This window comes from Cervus canadensis, chromosome 2 (genome assembly GCF_019320065.1).
Source record: "Cervus canadensis isolate Bull #8, Minnesota chromosome 2, ASM1932006v1, whole genome shotgun sequence".
In the NCBI taxonomy this organism is placed as follows: Eukaryota; Metazoa; Chordata; class Mammalia; order Artiodactyla; family Cervidae; genus Cervus; species Cervus canadensis.
In genome coordinates this window covers 90458888-90484308 of record NC_057387.1, presented here as the reverse complement: position 1 = coordinate 90484308, position 25421 = coordinate 90458888, and the positions used below count along the sequence as shown (strand labels likewise).

The 25421-nt window shown below is 39.2% G+C and overlaps 1 protein-coding gene and 1 pseudogene across 4 annotated transcripts in view; one reads left to right on the top strand and one right to left on the bottom strand.

The window, feature by feature from the left end:
- FAF1 (Fas associated factor 1) overlaps window positions 1-25421 on the bottom strand; it is a 507320-nt gene that overhangs the window by 447892 nt on the left and 34007 nt on the right. For 2 of the 4 annotated variants that reach the window (XM_043461371.1, XM_043461369.1), the window contains exon 2: window positions 800-868. The exons of 1 other annotated variant lie outside the window; for it this stretch is intronic. Coding sequence is in view for 2 of the 3 variants with exons in the window: in XM_043461369.1 (XP_043317304.1) it covers window positions 800-868 (69 nt within the window). In the remaining variant the exon portion in view is untranslated. Of the gene's footprint in view, window positions 1-799; window positions 869-1272; window positions 1384-25421 lie in introns of those variants that run through there. One more of the 4 variants, XM_043461368.1, reaches the window with a different exon arrangement.
- LOC122436994 lies at window positions 23608-24445 on the top strand (annotated as a pseudogene).

Below are 25421 nucleotides of genomic sequence, written 5' to 3'. Positions count from 1 at the left end.
CAGTAAGAGAAGTTCAAAGATAATTGAAATTACCTAAGATTTCATAATAATTTAGCAATTTAATACTGAACTAAATATGAACTTCATATTATATATATGACATTCAGATTGTCCTCATTCAGATTAGAATTATAGATGGACCATGTATGATATGCTGAACCACCTATAAGTAATGCTAAAGACATTCCAGAATTCATAAAATTTCATTGTCAAGATAAAGAGTTAGTTGCTCAGTTGTATTCAACTCTTTGCGACCTTGGTCCATGGAATTCTCCAGGCAAGAAAATTGGAGTGGGTTGCCATTTCCTCCTCCAGGGGATCTTCCTGCCCCAGGGATCGAACCCCCATTTCCTGCACTGCAGGCAGATTCTTTACCATCCTAGCCACCAGAGAAGCCCAAATAAAGAAAAAAGCACTTAAAATAAGTCAGACAGGGAAAGACAAATACTGCATGATTTCACTTATATGTGTAACCTACAAAGAAAACCAAATCATAACAACAGAGTAAAGTGATAGTTGCTAGGTGTGGGTGGAGAATGGTGAAGGTGGTCAAAAGGTTACAAACTTCCAGTTTTAACATGAATAAGTTCTGGGGGTCCAATGTACAGCATGGTAACTATAGTTACAATACTGTATTATATAGTTGAAAGTTGCTGAAAGAATAATGTGTTAACTACCCTTACAGTGACCAGTTTGCAATATATATGTACATCAAATCATCACATTGTACACTTTACACTTACACAATCTTGTTTCTCAAGTATCTCAATAAAGCTGGAAAAAAGAAAAAAGCACTTACCACTAAGTCCCAATTATTTTGTTCAAGCAATGTAATAGCTTCATCAATGTTTTCAATGCCAGTACATGCCTGAAAACAAAGTTAAGAATTTTAGATAGAATTTTGGGAATGGAGAGGTTAATTAGCATTGAAAGAAATAAACAGCATAATGTGCAATTTAAGTCTGAACAGGTATATGAACAAAGCCAAGACACTAAATGCCTAACACTTCTAAGCATTTTACACAGATGGTTTGAAAATTGTTCACTACAATATAACCTAACATTACACTGAAGTAAAAGACAATAAAGTAATAAAGTATGTTTAAATGCTGATTGGAGCCCAGGATGATCACTACATCTCTATTGGCCCAGGACAACTTCTATTAAACAGCTTCTGATGAACAATCATGTGTTTAAAAAAAAAGAACTTTGATCCATACTTTGCACTTTATTCAAAAATTAACTCAAAATAATAACAGACAAAATACTCACAGTAGCCACTGCCAGAACCACAATGCTGAAAGGAAAGCAGCAGCAGCAGCCCTCATTGCCAGAGCAGGAGGAGACTGGAGAGGGCTGAAAGTCCATCAGACTACCTAGCCTTCAAGGCCCTCCCGTCATGGCAAGGAAAACCCTGGTGACTCCAAGTCAGCTCTTCACGATGATTCCAGCATTGCTCAGTCTCCCATCTCCTCCCTGGGGCAGGGAGAAGGGTTAAGCCTCAGATCTAGCTCACGTGGTCACAGCTGGTAGGGGGCCAATGCTGAACTGCCTTTTCCTGGACCAGGCCACAGGCATCCCTCCAGGGAGGCTTTTACAAAAAGCGGAGAAATCCTCGAAGTTTCACGAGCTGGTCTCTTACTAAGAATACCTGCCCATCCATGGATGGACCCCAGGTTATGAAAGGCAAGATTCAACTGCCCTGTCTGCTGACGCTTTGCCAAAAAGGTCCACTGTTCATATGGGGACTTAGCTCTTTTACTTTTACCACGCAGGCATCAATGGACCCCCTCTGTGAGACTGTGCCTTCCCACGGCCCTCTGTCACCTACCAGCCATATACTTCCCTGTGGCCCTGTAATGGCTAGTGTGGGGCTATTCCAACAACCAGTCAGTGACACCCACTCCCATGGCCACTTCCCCCATTTGGGGTCCAAAGTTGTGTTTCATCACTGGTGTGCAGTGTACATACTTCTGATCGAGCCTCCAGAGACTCATTTTCAGGATCCCATCTTCGTTCAACTGCCTCGTGGATCCTCTTCACCCTAGCCAATGACTGCTGAACAGGAAACTTCTTTGGTGCTGTTTCTTATTCATCTGTCCACCCAGCCTCCAGGGTTGCCCTTAATTCCTGAGAGGCATAGGGCAGTTCCCTTCTAGCTGCTTGTTTTTTAAGTTCTTTATATGTCACAACCCCTACACCCAATAGTGTCAGCTGCTCTGTGAAACTGACCAGGTGGTCCAATCCCAGGTCAAGTTTGAATGACTGGTAGTCATACTCTCTGAATGGCTATACTTCATGTTTTCAAGTTTCATAGTTTCTGCACCAACAGCATGATCCCCACCACTATGGTCTCTGGTCAGTATACTTTGTGAAACTGTGCGTCCCCTCATAGCCGTTCTCAGTGTTCACACAATCTTTGTCACTTTCAACAGTATAGAACTCTTCTGCCCAACTGAGTGAGGCCACTGTACTGTCTAGACTTTTCCCACCTCCCAACATGGAAAAATTATGAAACTTTACACAAGACTGCCTTTCTGGTCCTCCCCATTCTTCTAGTGCCAGTTTCTTTGGGTCTGACACAGGCCCAAGAGGTGTCCTCTAAGTGTCAGATGGGCCTACCCTATGTCCTCTTCGACTTCCCCAGTGGCTCAGACAGTAAAGCGGCTGCCTATACTGCAGGAGACCCAGGTTCAAACCCCTGGGTCGGGAAGATCTCCTGGAGAAGGAAATGGCAACCCACTCCAGTATTCTTACCTGGAAAATCCCATGGACGAAGAAGCCTGGTAGGCTACAGTCCATGGGGTCGCAAAGAGTCAGATACGACTGAGTGACTTCACTTTCAGTTTCTTTCTTTCTTTTATATCCTCTTCAGCCCATTTTACTTAAGATTACATCTCTGTGAGGTCACCAACCCTTTTGCTTGAATTCTGTGAATCTCCCCCTGGCCTATCTTTGGGTAGAACCTAGACAGTACTGTTGCCCACTCCCAACCTTCTTTCCCTACATCCGTGGCACTTGTTGTTGTCTATGAAAATGGCAGTGAACAGATTCAGTTTTGAACTGGCCCCAAGGAAAGAGGTCGGAGTTGAATGGGCAAAAAGGAGGAATAAGAGCCACTGGAGAACTGAGAATGAATTATTTTAACTTTTTTTATATTATTAACAAATACAGTGGAAAATAAACAAATACATACATATCTAAATAAATAAATAAGTAACAGACATAAAGTAAAACCCCAAACTACAAAGCCTCTAAATTTGTACTGTTGGATATGGTAGCTACTCCACACATATGGCTGGTGAGCCCTTGAAATGTAATTCAACTGAGTTAAGATGTGTTGTGTTAAATACATACCAGCGTAGGAGTTAGTATAAAGATTAAAATGGAAAGTATCTCATTAATAATTTTTCTAATGAACAAATGTTGAAATAATCATTTAAAGTATATTGGCTTAAAGGCTTCCCTGGTGGCTCTGTGGTAAAGAGTCCACCTGCCAATACAGGAGACAGGATTAGACCCCTGGTCAGAGAATATTCCACGTGCTGCAGAGCAGCTAAGCCCACACAACACAACTACTGAATCTGTGCTCTAGAGCCTAGGAACTGCAACTATCGAAACCCACGCGCCCTAGAGCCCGTGCTCCACAACAACAGAAGCCACCACAATGAGATGCTCACGCACCTCAATGAGAGTAGCTTCTGCTCCCCATAACTAGAGAAAAGCCCATGCAGCAACAAAGACCCAGCACAGCCTAAATAAATAAACGAAATTATAAAAAATAAAATATATTGGTTTGAATAAAACACACTTAAATTTATTTTACCTGTTTATTTTTTCTGTTTCTTAACGTGGACACTAAAAAAATTTATTATATATATGATTCATTCTATTTCTAATGCTATACTAAGAAGAAAACATAGAAGGAAATCTCCGTGACATTTAGATACAAAAGCAAAAGTACAAGCCAAAAACCTGATAAAATGGACTTTATTAAGAACTACCACTCACGAAGACCAAAACAGACATTTCTCCAAAGAAGACAAAGAGATGGCCAAGAGGCACACGAGAAGATGTCAAACATCACTACTTGTCAGAGAAATGCAAATCAAAGTGACAATGAGATATCACCTCACACCAGCCAGAAAGGCTATCATCAAAAAATTCACAAACAATAAATGCTGGAGAGGGTGTGGAGAGAAGGGAACCCTCCTATACTCTTGGTGGGAACGTAAATCGGTACAGCCGTCATGGAGAACAGTGTGGAGGTTGCTTAACAACTAAAAACAGAGCTATCATATGACCCCGCAATCCATTCCTGGGATATATCCAGAGAAAAACATGATCCAAAAAGATATATACACCCCAATGTTCACTGCAGCACTGTTAACAATAGCCAAGACATGGAAGGAACCTAAATGTCCATCAATAGGGGAATGGATAAAAAAGGTGTATATATACATATATATAGTTCTTACTCAGCCATTAAAAAGAATGAAACAATGTCATTTGCAGCAACACGGATGGACCTAGAGATTGTCATACTGAGTGAAATAAGTCAGACAGAGAAGGAGAAATATCATATGACATCATTTATATGTGGAACCTAAAAAGAAATGATACAAATAAACTTACAAAACAGAAAGAGACTCACAGACTTAATAAGAACAAACTTATAGTTGTCAGGGGGAAGGATGAAGGAAGGGATAGTTACAGAGTGTGAGATCAATAAATACACACTGCTATATTTAAAATGAATAACCAACAAAAACCTACTGTATAACACAGGGAACTTTGCTCAAAGTTATGTGGCAGCCTGGATGGGAGGGGAGTTTGGAAGAGAATGGATACATGGATATGTATGGCTGAGCCCCTTCACTGTTCACCTAAAACAATCATAATATTGTTAATCAGCTATATGCCAATAAAAAGTTTAAAAAAAAAAAAAGATACTGAAAAAAAAAAATAAAAGAACTACCGCTCATGAGAAAAGGGGACGACAGAGATGTAGATGGTTGGATAGCATCACCAACTCGATGGACATGAGTTTCAGCAAGCTCTGGGAGCTGGTGATGGATGGTCAGGGAAGCCTGGCAAGCAGCAGTCCATGGGATCTCAGAGTCAGACACAACTGAGCAACTGAACTGACTGACTGACTGCTCACGAATTCCCTGGCAGTCCAGTGGTTAGAACTCAGGACTTTTACTGCTGAGGACCCATGTTTGATCCCTGACTGGGGAACTGGATTCTGAAAGTGTCACAGTGCAGGCAAAAAAGAATAAAGAAAAGTTTTGAAAAAAAATAACTACTGCTCTTTGAAAGGCACTGTTAAAAGAGAAGGAAAAGGCAAGCCACACACTGGGAGAAAATATCTGCAAAATACATGTAACAGAAGATGAATAACCAGAATATAAGAATTTTAAATTCTTAAAATTCACTTTATACAATAGCAAAATACTTTAACAGAAACTTTACTAATGAAACTATACATGAGAATAAGAACATGAAAAAATATTCAACATCATTAGTCATAAGGGAAATGCAAAACAGAGAGATATAATATCCATACAGTAGAGTGACAAAAACCCAAAGTACAAACAATATCAAGTGACGGGAAGAATGCAGAAGAACTGAAACTCTCCTACACTGCTGGAAGCAAAATTATATAGCCACTTTGAAAAGCAGTGCCAACAGATTAGCAGTTTCTTAGAAAGTTATGAAACAGTAATTCCACTCCTAAGTACTTATCCAAAAGAAATAAAAACTTATGTTCATATGAAAATTACACATGTTTATAACAGCTTTATTTATAATCACTGAAAACACAACACACCCCAAATAGCCTTCAAAGTACATTCATACATTAGAAGATGACTTAGCAACAAAAATGAACAAATTATTAACGGCACAAAACAATGTGGATAAATTTCAACTGTTATGTAAAAGCCAAACTCAAAAGGCTACACACTATATGATTTCATTTATATGACATTATAGAAAAGGCAAAGTTATAAGAACAGGAAACATACTAATGATTACCAGGGTTATCAGGTGGGAATAGGGGCTGACTACAAACATCAAGAGGGAATTCTGGAGAGTAAAGGAACAGCGTAAATCCTAAATTACATAAAAAAGCAAAACAAGTAACACATTTTAAAATGGAATCTTCATTTTAAGCTACAGGAAGAGACAGGAATAATCCAAAGGACTAATAAAAGCTACTAAAAACAAGACCGGGAGCTGACTGTGGCTCAGATCATGAACTCCTTACTGCCAAATTCAGACTTAAATTGAAGAAAGTAAGGAAAACCACTAGATCATTCACGTATGACCTAAATCAAATCGCTTACGATCATACAGTGGAAGTGAGAAATAGATTTAAGGGACTAGATCTGATAGACACAGTGCCTGATGTACTTTGGAAGGAACTTGGTGACACTGTAAAGGAGACAGGGAGCAAGACCATCCCCAAGAAAAAGAAATGCAAAAAAGCAAAACTGCTGTCTGAGGAGGCCTTACAAATAGCTGTGAAAAGAAGAGAAGAGAAAATCAAAGGAGAAAAGGAAAAATATTCCCATTTGAATGCAGAGTTCCAAAGAACAGCAAAGAGAGATAAGAAAGTCTTCCTCAGTGATCAATGCAAAGGAATAGAGGAAAACAACATAATGGGAAAGACTAGAGATCTCTTCAAGAAAATTAGAGATACCAAGGGAACATTTCATGCAAAGATGGGCTCGATAAATGACAGAAGTGGTATGGACCTAACAGAAGCAGAAGATATTAAGAAGAGGTGGCAAGAATACACAGAAGAACTGTACAAAAAAGATCTTCACGACCCAGATCATCACGATGGTGTGATCATTCACCTAGAGCCAGACATCCTGGAATGTGAAGTCAAGTGGGCCTTAGGAAGCATCACTACAAACAAAGCTAGTGCAGGTGATGGAATTCCAGTTGAGCTATTTCAAATCCTGAAAGATGATGCTGTGAAAGTGCTGCACTCAATATGCCAGCAAATTTGGAAAAGTCAGCAGTGGCCACAGGACTGGAAAAGGTCAGTTCTCCTTCCAATCCCAAAGAAAGGCAAGGACAAAGAATGCTCAAACTACCACACAATTGCACTCATCTCACACGCTAATAAAGTAATGCTCAAAATTCTCCAAGTTAGGCTTCAGCAGTACATGAACTGTAAACTTCCAGATGTTCAAGCTGGTTTTAGAAAAGGCAGAGGAACCAGAGATCAAATTGCCAACATCCGCTGGATCATCGAAAAAGCAAAAGAGTTCCAGAAAAACATCTATTTCTGCTTTATTGACCATGCCAAAGCCTTTGACTGTGTGGATCACAACAAACTGTGGAAAATTCTGAAAGAGATGGGAATACCAGACCACCTGACCTGCCTCTTGAGAAATCTGTATGCAGGTCAGGAAGCAACAGTTAGAACTGGACATGGAACAACAGACTGGTTCCAAATAGGAAAAGGAGTACATCAAGGCTGTATATTGTCACCCTGTTTATTTAACTTACATGCAGAGTACATCATGAGAAACACTGGACTGGATGAAGCCCAAGCTAGAATCAAAGCTGCCAGGAGAAAAATCAATAACCTCAAATATGCAGATGACACCACCCTTATGGTAGAAAGTGAAGAAGAACTAAAGAGCCTCTTGATGAAAGTCAAAGAGTAGAGTGAAAAAGTTGGCTTAAAGCTCAACATTCAGAAAACTAAGATCATGGCATCCAGTTCCATCACTTCATGGCAAATAGATGGGGAAACAGTGGAAACAGTGGCAGACTTTATTTTGGGGCGCTCCAAAATCACTGCAGATGGTGGCTACAGTCATGAAATTAAAAGACGCTTACTCCTTGGAAGAAAAGTTATGACCAACCTACACAGCATATTAAAAAGCAGAGACATTACTTTGCCAACAAAGGTCTGTCTAGTCAAGGCCAAGGTTTTTCTAGTAGTCATATATGGATGTGAGAGTTGGACTACAAAGGAAGGTGAGCGCAGAAGAATTGATGCTTTTGAACTGTGGTGTTGGAGAAGACTCTTAAAAAGAGTCCCTTGGACTGCAAGGAGATCCAACCAGTCCATCCTAAAGGAGATCAGTCCTGGGTGTTCATTGGTAGGACTGATGTTGAAGCTGAAACTCCAATACTTTGGTCACCTGATGCAAAGAACTGACTCCTTTGAAAAGACCCTGATGCTGGGAAAGATTGAATGTGGGAGGAGAAGGGGACCACAGAGGATGAGATGGCTGGATGGCATCACCGACTCAATGAACAAGAGTTTGAGTAAACTCCGGGAGTGGATGATGGACAGGGAGGCCTGGCATGCTGCAGTCCATGGGGTCGCAAAGAATCAGACACGACTGATCGACTGAACTGACCCGAACTGACAGTTAAGACAGAGCAAAAGTTACACAGGAGGAAGTAGAAAGAAAAACTACAGGAGGAGAGAGCAAGTCTAACCACAGAAATAACCAGAAAGCACAAGCAAAAATATACCTCTTTAATGACACTAGTTTTCTTCAAAAAAAGAAAAAAGTGGAGGAGGTAGTTCTAAGAGCCCATCCCTCCATAGAAACATACATCAACTGAGCAAAAACTGTCAGAATCAAATTTGCCAAAACTCTGGAAAGTGGTGAAAGCTTTATGTCAACCAAGCAAATACTGAAACAAGATAAAGGTGACTTAAAAACAGTATGAAAACCTTAAGGCATTTTTATTTCCCCCTTCTTCATTCTTGGGTCAATAACAATCTTGAATGCACTAGCCCACATTCCAATGGTTGGACCCTCGATCCTAGTTCTACAGGGAGCAGAGTATACTTTGTTTTCAAAGAATTTGTCTGTCTATTGTGACCTGTGTGGGGCTATCTCAAGGACTGATTGAAGGCACTCTCCTTTGATCAATTTGCATCTCTTCAGACAGAAAAGTAGCTATCAAGGGGCAATTCTTTGAAAAAAATTTAAAGAAAATGAAAAATCCACTACCAGAACTTCCCTGGTGGTCCAGGGGCTAAGACTCTGTGCTCCCCATATAAGGGTGGGTCCATGGTTCAATATCTGGGCAGGGAACTAGAGCCCTTATGCCACAACTAAGAGTTTATATGGTGCAACTAAAGATTCCACGTGCCACAACTAAGACCCAGCAGAATCAAATAAGTAAATAAAAATAAATATTTTAAAAGAAAAAAAAAATAAAATTCACTGCCTTTTGGGACAAAATATTACAGTTAAGTGAAATAAGACGTCTAAAATCTGGAGAAAAAGCTGCAAAGTGAATTTCTTTGGGAAATTAGGGCACTGAAAAACATTTGGGGAATTCAGAAGGACATGCACATGTCCAAGGTAAGACACCTACTCACAGAAAACTACTGGTTCATCTCTAGGCTTAGCATAAGCAGGAAATAAAGGCTAACATGGAGTTTCACACAACCCAGCTGAGTGTTAGAGCGCCCCAACACAGAGCCAGCCTGCAAAGACTAGGAAAGAATTTCCTTTCTTCGTTTTCTTTCTTCTTATTTTCTTTGTTACTCTAGGTGTTCAGGAAATCTCTCTCATAACATTAGCAGGTCACAGCTAAAGAAAAAGAGATTTCAGATACTGTTACACACAAAATGTTTATATCCTCCTAACCCCTTTCAAACTTATATGCTGAAGTCCTAAGGCCCAGTGTGATGATGCATGGGGATGAGCCTTTGGAAGGTAATTAGGTTTTGTTGTTCTTCAGTTGCTCAGTCTTGTCCGACTCTTTGAGACCACACAGACTGCCGCACACCAGACTTCCCTGTCCTTCACCATCTTCTGAAGCTTGCTCCAACTCATGTCCATTGAGTAGGTGATGCCAGCCAACCATCTCATCCTCTGTCGTCCCCTTCTCCTCCTGCCCTCAATCTTTCCCAGCATCAGGGTCTTTTCTACTCAATCGGCTCTTCCCATCCAGGTGGCCAAAGTATTGGAACTTCAGCTTGAGCATCAGGTCTTCCAAAGAATACTCAGGACTGCTTTTCTTTAGAATTAACTGGTTTGATCTCTCTGCAAGTCTCTCTCAAGTCTTCCCCAAAATCACAGTTAGAAGGCATCAATTCTTTAGCACTCAACCTACTTTATGGTCCCAACTCTCACATCCATACAAGACTACTGGAAAAACCATCGCTTTGACGAGACGGAGCTTCACTGGTAAAGTAATGTCTTTGCTTTTTAATATGCTATCTAGGTTGGTCATAGTTTTTCTTCCAAAGAGCAAGCACCTTTTCATTTCATGGCTGTAATCACCATCTACAGTGATTTTGGAGCCCAAGAAATAAAAAGTCTCTCACTGTTTCCATTGTTTCCCCATCTATTTGCCATGAAGTGATGAGACTGGATGCCATGATATTAGTTCTTTGAATGCTGAGTTTCAAGCCAGCTTTTTCACACTCCTCTTTCACACTCGTCAAGAGGTTCTTTAGTTCCTCTTTGCTTTCTGCCATGAGGGTGGTGTCATCTGCATACCTGAGGTTACTGATATTTCTCCCAGCAATCCTGATTCCAGTTTGTGCTTCATCCAACCCAGTATTTAGCATGATGTACTCTGCATCCAAGTTAAATAAGCAGGGTAACAATATACAGCCTTGACGTACTGCTTTCCCAATTTTGAACCAGTCCATTGTCCCATGTCTGGTTCTAACGGTTGCTTCTTGACCTGCATACAGGTTTCTCAGGAGACAGGTAAGGTGGTCTGGTATTCTCACCTCTTCAAGAATTTTTCACAGTTTGTTGTAAACCACGCAGTCTAAGGTTTTAGCATACTCAATGAAGCAGATTTTTTACGGAATTCTCTTGCTTTTTCTATGATCCATTGGATATTGGCATTTGTTCTCTGGTTCCTCCACCTTTTCTAAATCCAGCTTGAACATCTGGAAGTTCTCGGTTCATGTACTATTGAAGCATAGTTTGGAGAATTTTGAGCATCACTTTGCTAGCATGTGAGAATAGTGTGATTGTGCATAGCTTGAACATTCTTTTGCATTGCCTTTCTTTGGGATTGGAATGAAAACTGACCTCTTCCAGTCTTGTGGCCACTGTTGAGTTTTCCAAATTTGCTAGCATATTGAGTGCAACATTTGAACAGCATCATCTTTAAGGATCTGAAATAGCTTAGCTGGAATTCCATCACCTCCACTAGCTTTGTTCATAGCGATGCTTCCTAAGGCCCATATGACTTCACACTCCAGGATGTCTGGCTCTAGGTGAGTGATCACACCATCGTGTTAGGTTTAGACAAGGTCATAAAGTTGGAGCCCTCATGATAGGATTAGTGCCCCTTATAAGAGACAAAGAGAGCTTGCTCTAGTTCCCTCATCTGTCTCTCAAGGCCATGGAAGAAGAAAGGGGGAAGGTGGTCATCTGCAAGTCAGAAGAGAGTTATCAGAATTCAATTGTGCCGGCACCATGATCTCAGAGTTCTAGCCTTCACAACTGTGCAAAAATAGATTTCTGTTATTTGGTATTTTGTTTCAGTAGCCTTAGCAGATTAAGACAGAAACCACTCATAACCAAATAAATTACAAAAATAGTTTATAAAGTCACTAAACAAACAGAAAACTACAACCCACAGAAAGCAACAAAAACAAGCCATGAGTAATGGGGAAGAGTCTTATTTCCCAAGTTACCAAGCTACAGTATTTTAAATGCCACTTTTCAAAAAAAATTATGACACATGCAGGTAAACAAAAAGGATGGTCCATTCAAAGGAGAAACAAATAGAAACTATCTATAAGGAAAGAACAGAAATCAGACTTACTAGAGAAAGACTTTTAATCACTATCTGAAATACGCTCAAAAAACTCAATAAAAACCATAAAAAAAGAACTAATGAAAACCAGAAAGATGACGTGTGAACAAATAGAGAATATCAATAAATAGATAAAGATTATTTTACAAAACAACAACAAAAAAATCTAGAACTGAACAGTACAATAACTGAAATGAAAAATTAGCTACAGGATTTTAAGAGCAACTTTAGGCAGGCACAAGAAAGATCAGAGAACTTAAGGATTGGCCAACTAAAATTATCCAGTCTCAGAAACACAAAGAAAAATGAACAGAGCCTAAGAGATAATATGGGACCCCAATAAGTGTACCGGTACATGCAGAACATGGAGTCTCAGAAGGAAAAGGAAGAAGAGAAAAATATTTGATGAAATAATAGCTGAAAACATCCTAAAAAACTTCCTAAATTTGACCAAAGATAAGAAACCACATATTCATTAAGTTCAATATGTTCCAAGAAGGATAAATGAAAGACACCCATAGCAAAACACATTATGATTAAGCTGTGCATGCTCAGTTGCTCAGTCATATCCAACTCTTTGTGACCCTATGGACTGTCGCCTGCCAGGTTCCTCTGTCCATGGGATTTTCCCAGCAAGAATACTGGAGCGGGTTGCCCTTTCCTCCTCTAGGGGATCTTCCCGAGCCAGGGATCAAACCCATGCCTACCCACATCTCCTGCACTGCTGGTGGCTTCTTTACCAGTGAGTCACCAGGAAAGCCCATGATTAAGCTATTAAAAGCCAAAAAGAACCTTAAAAATAACAAGAGAAAAGTATTTCATGTATAAGGAATCCTCAATAAGATTAAAAGCTAATTTCTCATCAGAAAATGTAAAGGTTAGGAGACAGTATGATAACATATTTAAAGTGAAAAACTAAAACTGTGAACCAAAGGAAGAAAACTGAGTAATATTTTCCTAGATAAACAAAAGCTGAAGGAGACTGTCACTACTGGATCTACGCTTCAAGAAATGCTAAGTGGGAAATGAAAAGACACTAGACAGTCACTGGAAGCTATACAAAGAAATAAAAACACTGGTAAACAGGTAAATATTAAAGCCAGTATTACTGTGCTTTTCATTTGTAACTCCTCTTTTTTCTATATGATTTAACAGAAAAATGCACAAAACAATAACTATAAATTGATGTTAATGGGCACATAATATATAAAGGCATAACATGTGATTACAGCATAAAGGAAGAGAGATAGAAGCATAGCTGTATACTGCTGAAGCTGGTATTAATTCAAAATAGAAAAACTTAAAAATATACCAAAAAGGAAATCAGAAAGGAATCAAATCAGTACAATATAAAAAAGTCAAACATGAAAGGCAATAATGAAGAAACAGGGCAGCGGGTAGGGAGAGATAACACATTAAAAAAACAGTAAAATGGCACAATTAAATGTTTCTTTATCAGTTATTATTTTAAGTATAAGTGGATTAAACACACCAACTAAAAGGCAAAGATTAGCAGAAGTAATAAAAAGACATGACTCAACTAAAGGTGATCTGCAAGAGACTAACTTCAGATTCAAAGACAAAACTAGGTGGAAAGTAAAAGGACAGAAAGATATGCAGGCAATCACTAACCAAAAGAGAGCTTGGGTGGTTGTACCAATATGATAAAATGGGCTTTAAATTTTAAAAAAATTATAGGATAATTAAAAGGGTATTATATATTGATAAAAGGGACAACCCTCAGAAGGTATAAAAACAACAAACATACAGATAATAATAACAGAGCCTCCAAAATGTACTAAGAGAAAATTGACAGAATTTTTTGACAGGAGAAACAGTTACACAATAATAGCTGGAGATGTTAATACTCTACCATCACTATGGTACAGAACAACTAGAAAGAAGATCAATAATGAAATAAAAACCTTGAAAAATATTATAAGCCAACTAGATATAATACACATTTGCAGAACACTCCACTCCCAACAGAAATATGAATTTTTCTTTAGCGCATATGGAATATTCTCTAGGATAACACATTCTACAAAGCCACAAAACAAGTTTCAATAAATTTTCAAACACTAAAATTATACAAAAGATTTTTTCACTACCAAAAATGAATGTACAGCTATAAATATCTTCATTTTAAAAAACAAAAGATCTCAAGCCAATAATCTAATTTTATACCTTAAGGAACAGAAAAGGAACTAAACCCAAAGCCAGAAAAAGGAAGAAAACAATAAAATTAGAGTAAAAATTAATAAAATACAGAATAAAAGACAGATAAAATTAACAAGACCAAACGTTGTTTCTTCACAAAGACTAACAAAATTGACAAACTTCTAGCTAGACGAAGAATAAAAGAGAGAAGACTCAAATTACTAAGTCAGAAGTGAAAGTAGGGATATCACTACTGACTTCATACAAATAAAAATATAAAAATAATGTTATGAACAATTATATGAAAATGAATTAGGTATCCCAGATGAAATGGAAAAATCCCTAAAAAACAAACTACCGAAATTGACTCAAGAAAAAAATAGAAAATTCAAATTGACTTACAACAAGCAAAAAGATTGCATCAGCAATCAAAAGGGTAATCTAAAGGCTTCCAACAAAGAAAAGACAAGAATGAGATGGCCTCACTATTAAATTCTACCAATCATTAAGAGAATTGATACAAATTCTTCTGAAACATTTCCAAAAAACTGAAGAGGAAACACTTCCTAAGTCAGTCTATGAGGTCACTATGACCCTGATAACAAAGTCAGACAAACAGAGCACAAGCAAAGAAAACTAGAGACCTATATAGGTTACAGATAAAGGTGAAAAAACCCTCAGTGTAATACCAGCAGTATGGAATAAACCACATATTAGGAGTATAAGGCATGATCAAGTGGAATATTACAGGATTGCAAGGGGGTTCAACAAAGAGGAATCATTATACCACATTCATAAGCTGAAGGAAAAACAAAACAAACAAAAAAATATGATCTGTTCAAATGGTGCAGAAAAAGAATCTGAAAAGCCAACAACCTTTCATGATAAAAATACTTAGACTATGAATAAAAAGGAACTTCTTTAACATGATAAAAGACACTTATGAAAATCTCAGAACTAAATCATACTCAATTATGAAAGACTAAAAGCTTTTATTTACCCTGAGATCAAGAACAAGATAAGGATGCCCACTTATGCCATTTCTATGCAACATTATATAGAAAATTCTAGCAGGTCAATTAGGCAAGAAAAAGAAATGAAAAAACATCAAAACTGGAATAGAAGCGAAACTATCCATATTCCCAGATGACAAGATCATATACAAAATCCTAAGGAATTCACACACACACACACACACACACACACACACCCCAAACAATCATGAGAGCTAATAAATTCAGCAAAGTTGAAGGATAAAAGATCAATGCACAAAACTCAGTTATATTTGCTATATACACTGGCAAAGAACAATCTGAAAAAGTTCTCAGAAAAATAATTCTCTTTATGATGTGGTCTAAAAGAATAAAACATCTAGGAATAAATTTAACCAAGGAAGTTAAAGATTGGTACAGTGAAAACTACAAAATATGATTAAAGGAAATTTTAAAAGACCTAAATAAGTGAAAAGACATCAAATGTTCACAGATTCTAAAATTTACTTTCATCAAGAGTACCCAAAGTAATCTACAAATTCAATGCAATCCCTATCAAAATTCCAACAGCTTTTTTTGTAGAAATGGAAAACCCAATCCTCAAATTCATACAGAACAGCAAGGAATCCACAATAGTTATAATAACCTTGGGAAAAGAAAGACATGAAAGACTCACACTTCCCTATTTCAAAACTTACTGTTAAAAAGAACTGACAGTCCAAAACTGAACACATATATCTATCAACAACTGCTTTCTTAAAAGTGTGCAAAAACAATTCAATAGGGAAAGAACAGTCTATTCCACAAATAGTGCTAAGAAAACGATATCCATATCACATGTAAAATAATGAATCTGGACCCCTACTGTACACCATACACAACAATTGACTCAAAATGAATTAACAACATATATATAAGACCTCAAAACATTAAACTCTTTGAAAAAAATTAAAGGGTATATCTTCAAGACCTTAGCTATGGTAATGAGTTCTTAGACATGACATTTAAACAATAAGTAACAAAACTTAAAAAGCAAATACTAAAATTCATAAAAATAAAAGTATCTGTGTGGTAAAGAGCACTAACAAGAGAATGAAAAGGCAACCTACATGAGGAGAGAAAAATATTTGTGAGTCATATATCTAGTAAGAGCCCAGTGTGCTGCACTCAACAGGCCAGCAAATTTGGAAAACTCAACAGTGGCCACAGGACCAGAAAAGGTCAGTTTTCATTCCAGTGCCAAAGAATGGTCAAACTGCCATACAACTGCACTCATTTTGCATGCTAGCAAGATAATGCTCAAAATCCTTCAAGCTAGGCTTCAACAGTACATGAACCGTGAGCTTCCAACATACAAGATGGATTTAGACAAGGCAGAGGAACCAGAGATCAAACTGCCAACATCCGCTGGATCACAGAGAAAGCAAGGTAATTCCAGAAAACATCTATTTCTGCTTCATTGACCATGCTAAAGCCTTTGACTGTGTGGATCACAATAAACTGTGGAAAATTCTTAAAAGAGATGGGAATCCCAAACCACCTGACCTGCCTCTTGAGAAATCTGTATGCAGGTCAAGAAGCAACAGTTAGAACCGGATATGAACAATGGACTGGTTCAAAATTGTGAAAGAAGTAAACCAAGGCTGTATGTTGTCACCCTGCTTATTTAACTTTTATGCAGAGTACATCATGGAAATGCCAGGCTGGATGAATCACAAGCTGGAATCAAGATTGCTGGAAGAAATATCAATAACCCTCAGATATGCAAATGACAACACCCTTATAGCAGAAAGCAAAGAGGAACTAAAGAACCTCCTGATGAAGGTCAAAGAGGACAGTGAAAAAGCTGGCTTAAACTCACCATTTAAAAAACTAAGATCATGACATCCAGTCCCATCACTTCATAGCAAATAGATAGGGAAACAATGGAAACAGTGAGAGAATTTATTTTCTTGGTCTCCAAAATCACTGTGGACAGTGACTGAAGCCATGAAATTAAAAGACACTTGCTCCTTGGAAGAAAAGCAATGACAAACCTAGACAGTGTATTAAAAAGCAGAGACATTACTTTGGCGACAAAAGTCCATACTGTCAAAGCTATGGTTTTTTCAGTAGTCATGGACGGATGTGAAAGCTGGACCACAAAGAAGGCTGAGCATTGAAGAACTGATGCCTTCGAACTGTGGTGCTGGAGAAGACTCTTGAGAGGCCCTTGGACTCCAAGGAGATCAAACCAGTCAAGGCTAAAGGAAATCAGTCCTGAATATTCATTGGAAGGACTGGTGTTGAAGCTGAAGCTTCAATACTTTGACCACGTGATGCAAAGAGCCAACTCACTGGAAAAGACCCTGATGCTGGGAAAGAGTGAAGGCAGGAGAAGAGGGCGATGGAGGATGAGATGGTTTGATGGCATCACCAACTCAATGGATTTGAGTTTGAGCAAACTCAGGGAGATGGTAATGGACAGCAAAGCCTGGCTTGCGGCAGTCCATGGGGTCACAAAGAGTGGGACATGACCTAGTGACTAAACAAGAACAAAGAGTTGATTTATAGTATCATGTTAGTTTCAGGTGTACAGCACAAGGATCCAGATAGACAGATAAGATTCCTTTTCAGATTCTTTTCCTTTATATGTTATTGAAAAATATTCAGTATAGTTCCCTATGCTATACACTAGGTTCTTGTTGGTTACCTACTTCATATAGAGTAGTGTATATATGTTAATGACAATCTGCTAATTCATCCCTCCTTCCAACCCCATTTCCCCTTTAGTAACCATAAATTTGTTTTTTATGTCTGTGAAGACTGCTTTAATATTTAAAACATTTTTCCCAACCCTGGAGTAATTCCAGAGTCCTTATTCTGTGTGCAGCACACCAGGCTTCCCTATCCATCACCAACTCCTGGAGCTTGCTCAAACTCATGTTCATCGAGTTGGTGATGCCATCCAACCATGTCATCCTCTGTTGTCCCCTTCTCCTTCTGCCTTCAATCTTTTCCACCAGGAGGGTCTTTTCCAATGAGTCAGTTCTTCACATCAGTATTGGGAGCTTCAGCTTCATCATCAGTCCTTCCAATGACTGTTCAGGACTGATCTCCTTCAGGACTGACTGGTTGGGTCTCCTTGCAGGCCAAGGGACTCTCAAGAGTCTTCTCCAACACCACAGTTCAAAAGCATCAATTCTTTGGTGCTCTGCTTTCTTTATAGTCCAATTTTCAAATTCATACATGACTACTGGAAAAACCATAGCTTTGACTAGAAAGACCTTTGTCGGCAAAGTCATGTCTCTGCTTTTTAGTACGCTATCTAGGGTGGTTACAACTTTTCTTCCAAGGAGCAAGCATCTTTTAGTTTCATGGCTGCAGTCACTATCTGCAGTGATTTTGGAGGCCAAGAAAATAAAGTCTCTCACGGTTCCCATTGTTTTCCCATCTATTTGCCATGAAGTGATGGGACCAAATGTCATGATCTTAGTTTTTTCAATGTTGAGTTTTAAGCCAGCTTTTTCACTCTCCTCTTTCGCTTTCACCAACATGCTCTTCAGTTCCTCTTTATATAAAGATTTGCATAAGAATGTTAGGTCGGTTTTATCCATGATAGTCAAAAAGTAACTAACAACTCAAATATCCATTAACAAGTGAAGAGATAAATGAAATGCGAGATATTTATAGAATACTCGTTGTTGTTCAGTCACCAAGTTGTGTCTGACTCTTTGTGACCCCATGGACTGCAGCACACTAGGCTTCTCTGTCCCTCACCATCTCCTGGAGTTTGCCCAAGTTCATGTCCATTGCATCAGTGACACCACCCAGCCATATCATCCTCTGTTGCCCTCTTCTCCTTCTGCCTTCAATTTTTCCCAACATCAGGGTCTTTTCCAATGAGTTGGCTATTTGCATCACATGGCCAAAGTACTGGAGCTTCAGCTTTAGCATCACTATTTCCAATGAGTATTCAAGGTTGATTTCTTTTAAGATTGACTGGTTTGATCTCCTTTCTGTCCAAGGGACTCTCAAGAGTCTTCTCCAGCACCACAATTCGAAAGCCTCAATTATTCGGCATCTGCCTTCTTTATGGTCCAGCTCTCACAACTGTACGTGACTACTGGAAAGACCATAAACTTGACTATAGGCACCTTTGTTGGAAAAGTGACGTCTTTGATTTTTAACACACTGTCCAGGTTTGTCATAGCTTTCTTGCCAAGAAACAATCATCTTCTAATTTCATGGCTGCAGTCACAATCCACAGTGATTTTAGAGCCGAAGAAGAGGAAATCATAAAATATAATACTTGCTGTTCAGTCACCAAGTCATGTCCGACAATACTACTCAGTAGTAAAAAAAAAAAAAAAAAATAGTGAATTTCTGATACATGCATCAATGCAGATAAATCTCAGAAACACTGAGTTCAAGTAGCAAATACAAAATGTATATGCTACATGATTCCATATACATGATATTCAAAACTAGAAAACACTTATCTATGGTGATAGAAATAAGGACAATAATTGCTTCTGGAGATGAAGAACTGATGGGTCAGAGATATGAAAGAACTTCTTAGGGTGACAGATGTGTTCTTTATTTTAATTGGAGCTATGGTTTCATGAGAATACTTTTGGTGAAATTTATCAAACTGTATTACTAAAGGTATACCTCAACAACAACAAAAGCTACTAGGGAAAAATTTAATGAACGATTGGTCTCCCTAACCCTATCTCACTCCATGCCTTCATTCACTCACTCAACAAATATTTATGGAGAATCAACTACATTCTGGGCACCGGATTAGGGCTGGGGATACAGTGAATAAATACAGAAAACCCTGCTTTCATTATACATGCATTGTAAAGGGAGGATATAGACAATAAACAAGAAATATAGTTTAAATACATACATATATTTAAGATAGTTAATAAACTGAGTATTAAAGCAAGGGGAATGTGCAAATTTAATAATAATTTTTTATTATTATTATTATAAAAACTGAAATTTCTGATAGGTTGACCAGTGAAGACCAATGGTAGGAAGATAACTTTGGGGCTTATATCTATGACTTGATTGTATAAATGGAGTGTAACTAAATACGGCATTATAATTCTGAGCCTAAGCCTTTAGTTATCACGAGTTTCTGCTTGTCCCCTTACATCTATGTCAACATCACAAATGTTAACCCAGACAATCACTGGGTTATATGCAGTCCCCTAAAGAGGATCTTAAAATGAATACGTACAGGACTTATCTGAGCCCAGCAAGAAGCCAGGTTCAACTAGATCTGTACCTTGAAGCATACATCAGTCAACTCACAGCAAGAGGCTGAACAAGAATAAGTAATTGTTGTTTTAAATTACTAGGCTATAGGGTGGTTTGTTGCTTAGCAGTAGCATTAGTTTGGAGGAAAATACTATGTCTGAGATTTACATTTAAAAAAATTCTCTAGCAGTACTATATAATTACAAAAATTGTTGTATAAATTACAAAGAAGAGACTTCAGAATATATCCTTGAGTGAAGAAAAATAAGTTGTAGAAAGTTTATGTAATATGCTATCAACTATTTAAGATTAATATGAATATGAGGGCTCAGTTGGGAAAGAATCCGCCTGCAATGCAGGAGACCCTGGTTCGATTCCTCGGTTGGGAAGATCCACTGGAGAAGGGATAGGCTCCCCAGTGTTGTAACCTCACGCATAGCAAACTGCCTGGCACATAAGTAGACCACTCTAATAATATTTGTTGAAAGGATAAATGGATGACTTTTATACAAATACATTTCTCATGCACTGTTCAAGCATTTTAGGCACATTAATTCATGTCTCATCATCCTTACAAGATAAAGTATCACTGATGAGAAAACTTAAAGAGATCAAGTCATACATCCAGTTGCTCAACCATTAATACTTGGTGGCAGAACTAGAATCTAAATCTACAGCCAGAAAACTAAAGCATTCAACCTTTCCACTACAATCCTGAAAATTTCATCAAGGTATTAACATTAGGAAAAGAAGGGTATGTGTAGTACAGTCTCAGGAAGGCTTGGGTTGTTCCCCAATTTCCTCAAGAAGAGCAAACTGTCACTTCTTTTTCCTCTTCCAGAGACTGTATCTACATGCATTCAGGACAGTCCAGTGTTTGACTTAGCATTGTAGGCTGTCCTGCAATACCGGGATGTCCAGAAGATCCCTGGTAATTGTTTACCTTTATACTAAGAATGCTGGGAAAGAACAAAAATCTGCCCAGGCAGACTCCAAGGAGTTTGCACTGTGAGACCTACAGTTCTTGAAAGTGAAAGTGAAGTCGCTCAGTCGTGTCCAACTCTTATGCCACCCCATGGACTGTAACCTACTAGGCTCCTTCATCCATGGGATTTTCCAGGCAAGGGTACTGGAGTGGGTTGCCATTTTCCTTCTCCAAATCTTCCCAGAGCAGGGATTGAACCTGCCATTGGCAGGTAGACCCCTAACCACTGGATCACTGGGGAAGTCTGGAAAAAGTTTCATTCTTTTAAATTTCACTTTCTGACTCTGTACTTGTGCTTTTAATATTTCACACATCGGTTTTCTGCTCCTTGATAAGGAAAGGGAACTTGATCCTGTCATGGACACATTTAGCACACATGGAACCACCACAGGCCTGGCTGATATGTTTTTTTGTTTTTAGACAATCTCTAAGAACTGTAGGGGTCTCCCTTGTGGCTCAGCTGGTAAAGAATCTGCCTGCAACATGGGAGACCTGGGTTCAGTCCCTGGGTTGGGAAGATCCCCTGGAGAAGGGAATGGCTACTCACTCCAGTATTCTAGCCTGGAGAACTCCATGGTCTGTATAGTCCATTGGGTTGCAAAGAAATTTAAAAAATGAAACTTTTTTTAAGATTTCCCCAGTGGTCCAGTGGTTAGGGGTCTACCTGCCAATGCAGGGGACACAGGTTCAATCCCTGCTCTGGGAAGATTCCAGTGTGCCGCAACTACTGAGCCCACACGCCGCAGCTACTGAAACCTACCAGCCATAGAGCCCATGCTCCGCAACAAGAGAAGCTACCACAATGAGAAGCCAAACCGTAACTAGAAAGTAATCCCCGGTCATTACAATTAGAGAAAGACCACACACAGCAACGGACACCCAGCAGAGACAAAAATAAATAAAAATTAATTAATTTTTTTTTAAGTTAGACCTTCTCCATTTACTTTCAACTACGCCAAATGGAATTTTGCTTTTGATGCCACAGGCATATAAGTAAGTACACAAAATTAGGCCAACAAAAATCATTTTTTACTTTAAGCTAAATTTCCCCCTAAATAATTATATGATAATAAAGAGAGTGAACTAATGCTCCTCTCTAGTGTCCAGCATCAGTTCTTCAGACTTAGCTCACTGGCAAACTGCTTTTCCAAAACTACTATAATTAGAGTATCAAAACAAAACAAAAAATCTGAGTGACTTACTCAGCATTTAATCACATTCCATTATTCATGTGGGAGAGATAAAGCCAAAAGATGACTTGGATTTTAAGCCGTAAAGGCTTAAAGTCCCTCATATATGAAGTCCTGGAAAAACACAATTCTTTTCTGTTCTCTTATGATTCTCTGCAACAATCACTTTATATTTAATTCTACTCTGCCTTATACTACCATTTGCCTCATAATGCTATTGATGAAATTTAGGTCATCTCAAACATAATGCCACTTTTCTGGTAAGTAAGATTTACTAAATTTTAGGCATCCTCAGGTTAGAAAGTTAAAAAAAGGTTAGAAAGTTTAAAAAAAAAAAAAAAACCCTCTAAAGAAATGAGCATCCTTTTTGGCAGTCTTACAAGACAAAACTTACACTCAAAAATAGCCAGGGGGCAAGGCCTCAGACAACACAGCAGGCAGGCTCTAAGGTAAAATAAAAAGGCAAGACACAGACTAGGATAAAATATTCATAATACACATATCTGATGATCCTCAAAAGCATTAGGCTGAGGGGGGGAAAGTCAGACTTAAAAGACTGCATGCTATATGATATTGTTTACATGAAGTTTAATAACAGGTAAAACTAATCTACAGTGATAGAAGTCAGACCTGTGATTTCCTATGAAGGCATAGGGACTGACTGGATGAGGCCTTGGGAGAACTTTTCTAGAGCAAGGAAAATAATCTACATCTTTATTAGGATAATGGGATACTACATGGCAATAGAAACTACATATATTCTCACATATGGATGAAATGCAAAAGACTGCATGCTGTATGACTTCATTTATACAAAGATCAAAAAATGGCAAAACTAATTTACCATGATAGAAACCAGAACAGTGGTTCCGGACATCCCTGGTGGTAAAGTGGTTAAGAATTCAACTGTCAATGAAGGGGACACGGGCTCACCACAACTACTGAGCCAGAGCTCAAGAGCCTGCGAGCCACAGCTAGTGACCCCATGTGCTGCAACTACCCAAGCCTGCAGGCCTATAGTCTGAGCTTTGCAAAAGGAGAAGCCAGCACAATGAGAAGCTCCAGCACTGCAACTAGAGAAAATCCATGTGCAGCAAAGAAGACCCAGAGCAACCAAAACAATAATAAATAAAACATTTTTTATAGAAAGAAGAGCCGCAGCTAGCAAAGCCTCGATGGGCCCTGGCACGGGCCGGCGGAGCGCTACATCGGGCTCGAGGGGTGGGGCTCGACGCCAGGAGCCAAGATGGCGGTAGTGGTCGCTCGCTCCTTGAGGCGCCGGTTCGCGGCCGCAGCCCTCGGCGGGGCCGCCTGCAGACCTGCCGTGGGGCCCAGACAGCTGCAGCCGCAGCACCGAGAATCAAGAAATTTGCCATCTATTGATGGGACCCAGACAAGACTGGAGACAAACCTCACATGCAGACTTATGAGATTGATTTGAATAACTGTGGTCCTATGGTGTTGGATGCTTTAATCAAGATTAAGAATGAAACTGATTCTACCTTGATCTTCCGAAGATCATGCAGAGAAGGGATCTGTGGCTCTTGTGCCATGAACATCAACAGAGGCAACACTCTGGCGTGTACCCGCAGGATCGACACCAACCTCAAAGTTTCCAAAATCTACCCTCTCCCACATATGTATGTGACCAAGGATCTTGTTCCTGATTTGAGCAACTTCTATGCTCAGTACAAGTCCATCGAGCGTTACTTAAAGAAGAAGGGTGAGTCCCGGGGAGGCAAGGAGCAGCATCTGCAGTCCCTGGGAGACCATGAGAAACTGGACGGGCTCTATGAGTGTATTCTCTGCGCCTGCTGCAGTACCAGCTGCCCGAGCTACTGGTGGAACGGAGACAATTACCTGGGCCCCGCGGTCCTCATGCAGGCCTATCGCTGGATGATCGACTCCAGAGACGACTTCACGGAGGAGCGCCTGGCCAAGCTGCAGGACCCCTTCTCTCTGTACCGATGCCACACCATCATGAAATGCACGCGGACCTGCCCCAAGGGGCTGAATCCGGGAAAGCTATTGCTGAAATCAAGAAGATGATGGCAACCTATAAAGAGAAGCAAGCTTCTGCTTAACTGTGCCATGCTCAACCTGACTGTAGCCAGCTCAGAATGCAGTTTACCTCCGCGTTCCTTCAGAAGTCGTGATTTCCCACAAATACAGCAAGTACAATAAACAGTCTAAGAAAGAAATAAACGTTATTCTAGTTTATTAAAAAAAAAAAGAACAGTGGTTTCCTTTGAGGCATGGGGATTGACTGGAATAGAATATGAGGGAAACTTTCCAGAACAATGAAAATACTACGTTTTTTCTTATGGTGGTGGTTAAAGGGGTACTGTCCAAGTAAAATGCATTTCAATGAATACACATTTCACATAAATTAAAAATTTTTAGTTATAAACAGTAAAATAAAATTTAACTTATCAAAAGAAACACAGCAGAGTAATCAAATTGTGAAATAGCCAAGACTTAATTTCCCTAATGAATTTCTTCAATACTCTGCCAAAACGTTTTAAGTACCCAGCACAGTTTACCACTACTTATAACTCCTTAGTAAAAAATTAATATATAAATAATTAAAAGGCAAAATAAATTTTCAGATAAACAAGAGCTGAGAGTTTCCCACCAACAGATCTTTCTTGGTACAAGAAATAGTTAAACTTTTCATGCTGACGGGAAATGATACCAGAAGAAACTTTCACACCAAGAGTGCCAAAAATGGTAAATAGATAATATTTTTTCTCATTTCTTGTTTTCTTTAAAAGAATTAACTTTTGAACTTCCTTGGTGGTACAGTGGATAAGAATCAGCCTGCCTATGCAGGGGGCACTGGTTGGATCTGCCACAGCTGCTGAGCCCATGTGCCACAACTACCAAAGCCCGAGCACCCTAGGGCCCGCTACAACTCATGAGTCTGCGTGCAGCAACTACTGAAGCCCACATGCCAGAGCCTGTGCTCCGCAACAAGGGAAGCCACCGCAATAAGAAGCCTGCACAATGCAACCAAGAGTGGACCCTGCTCACTGCAGCTAAAGAAAGCCTGTGCACAGC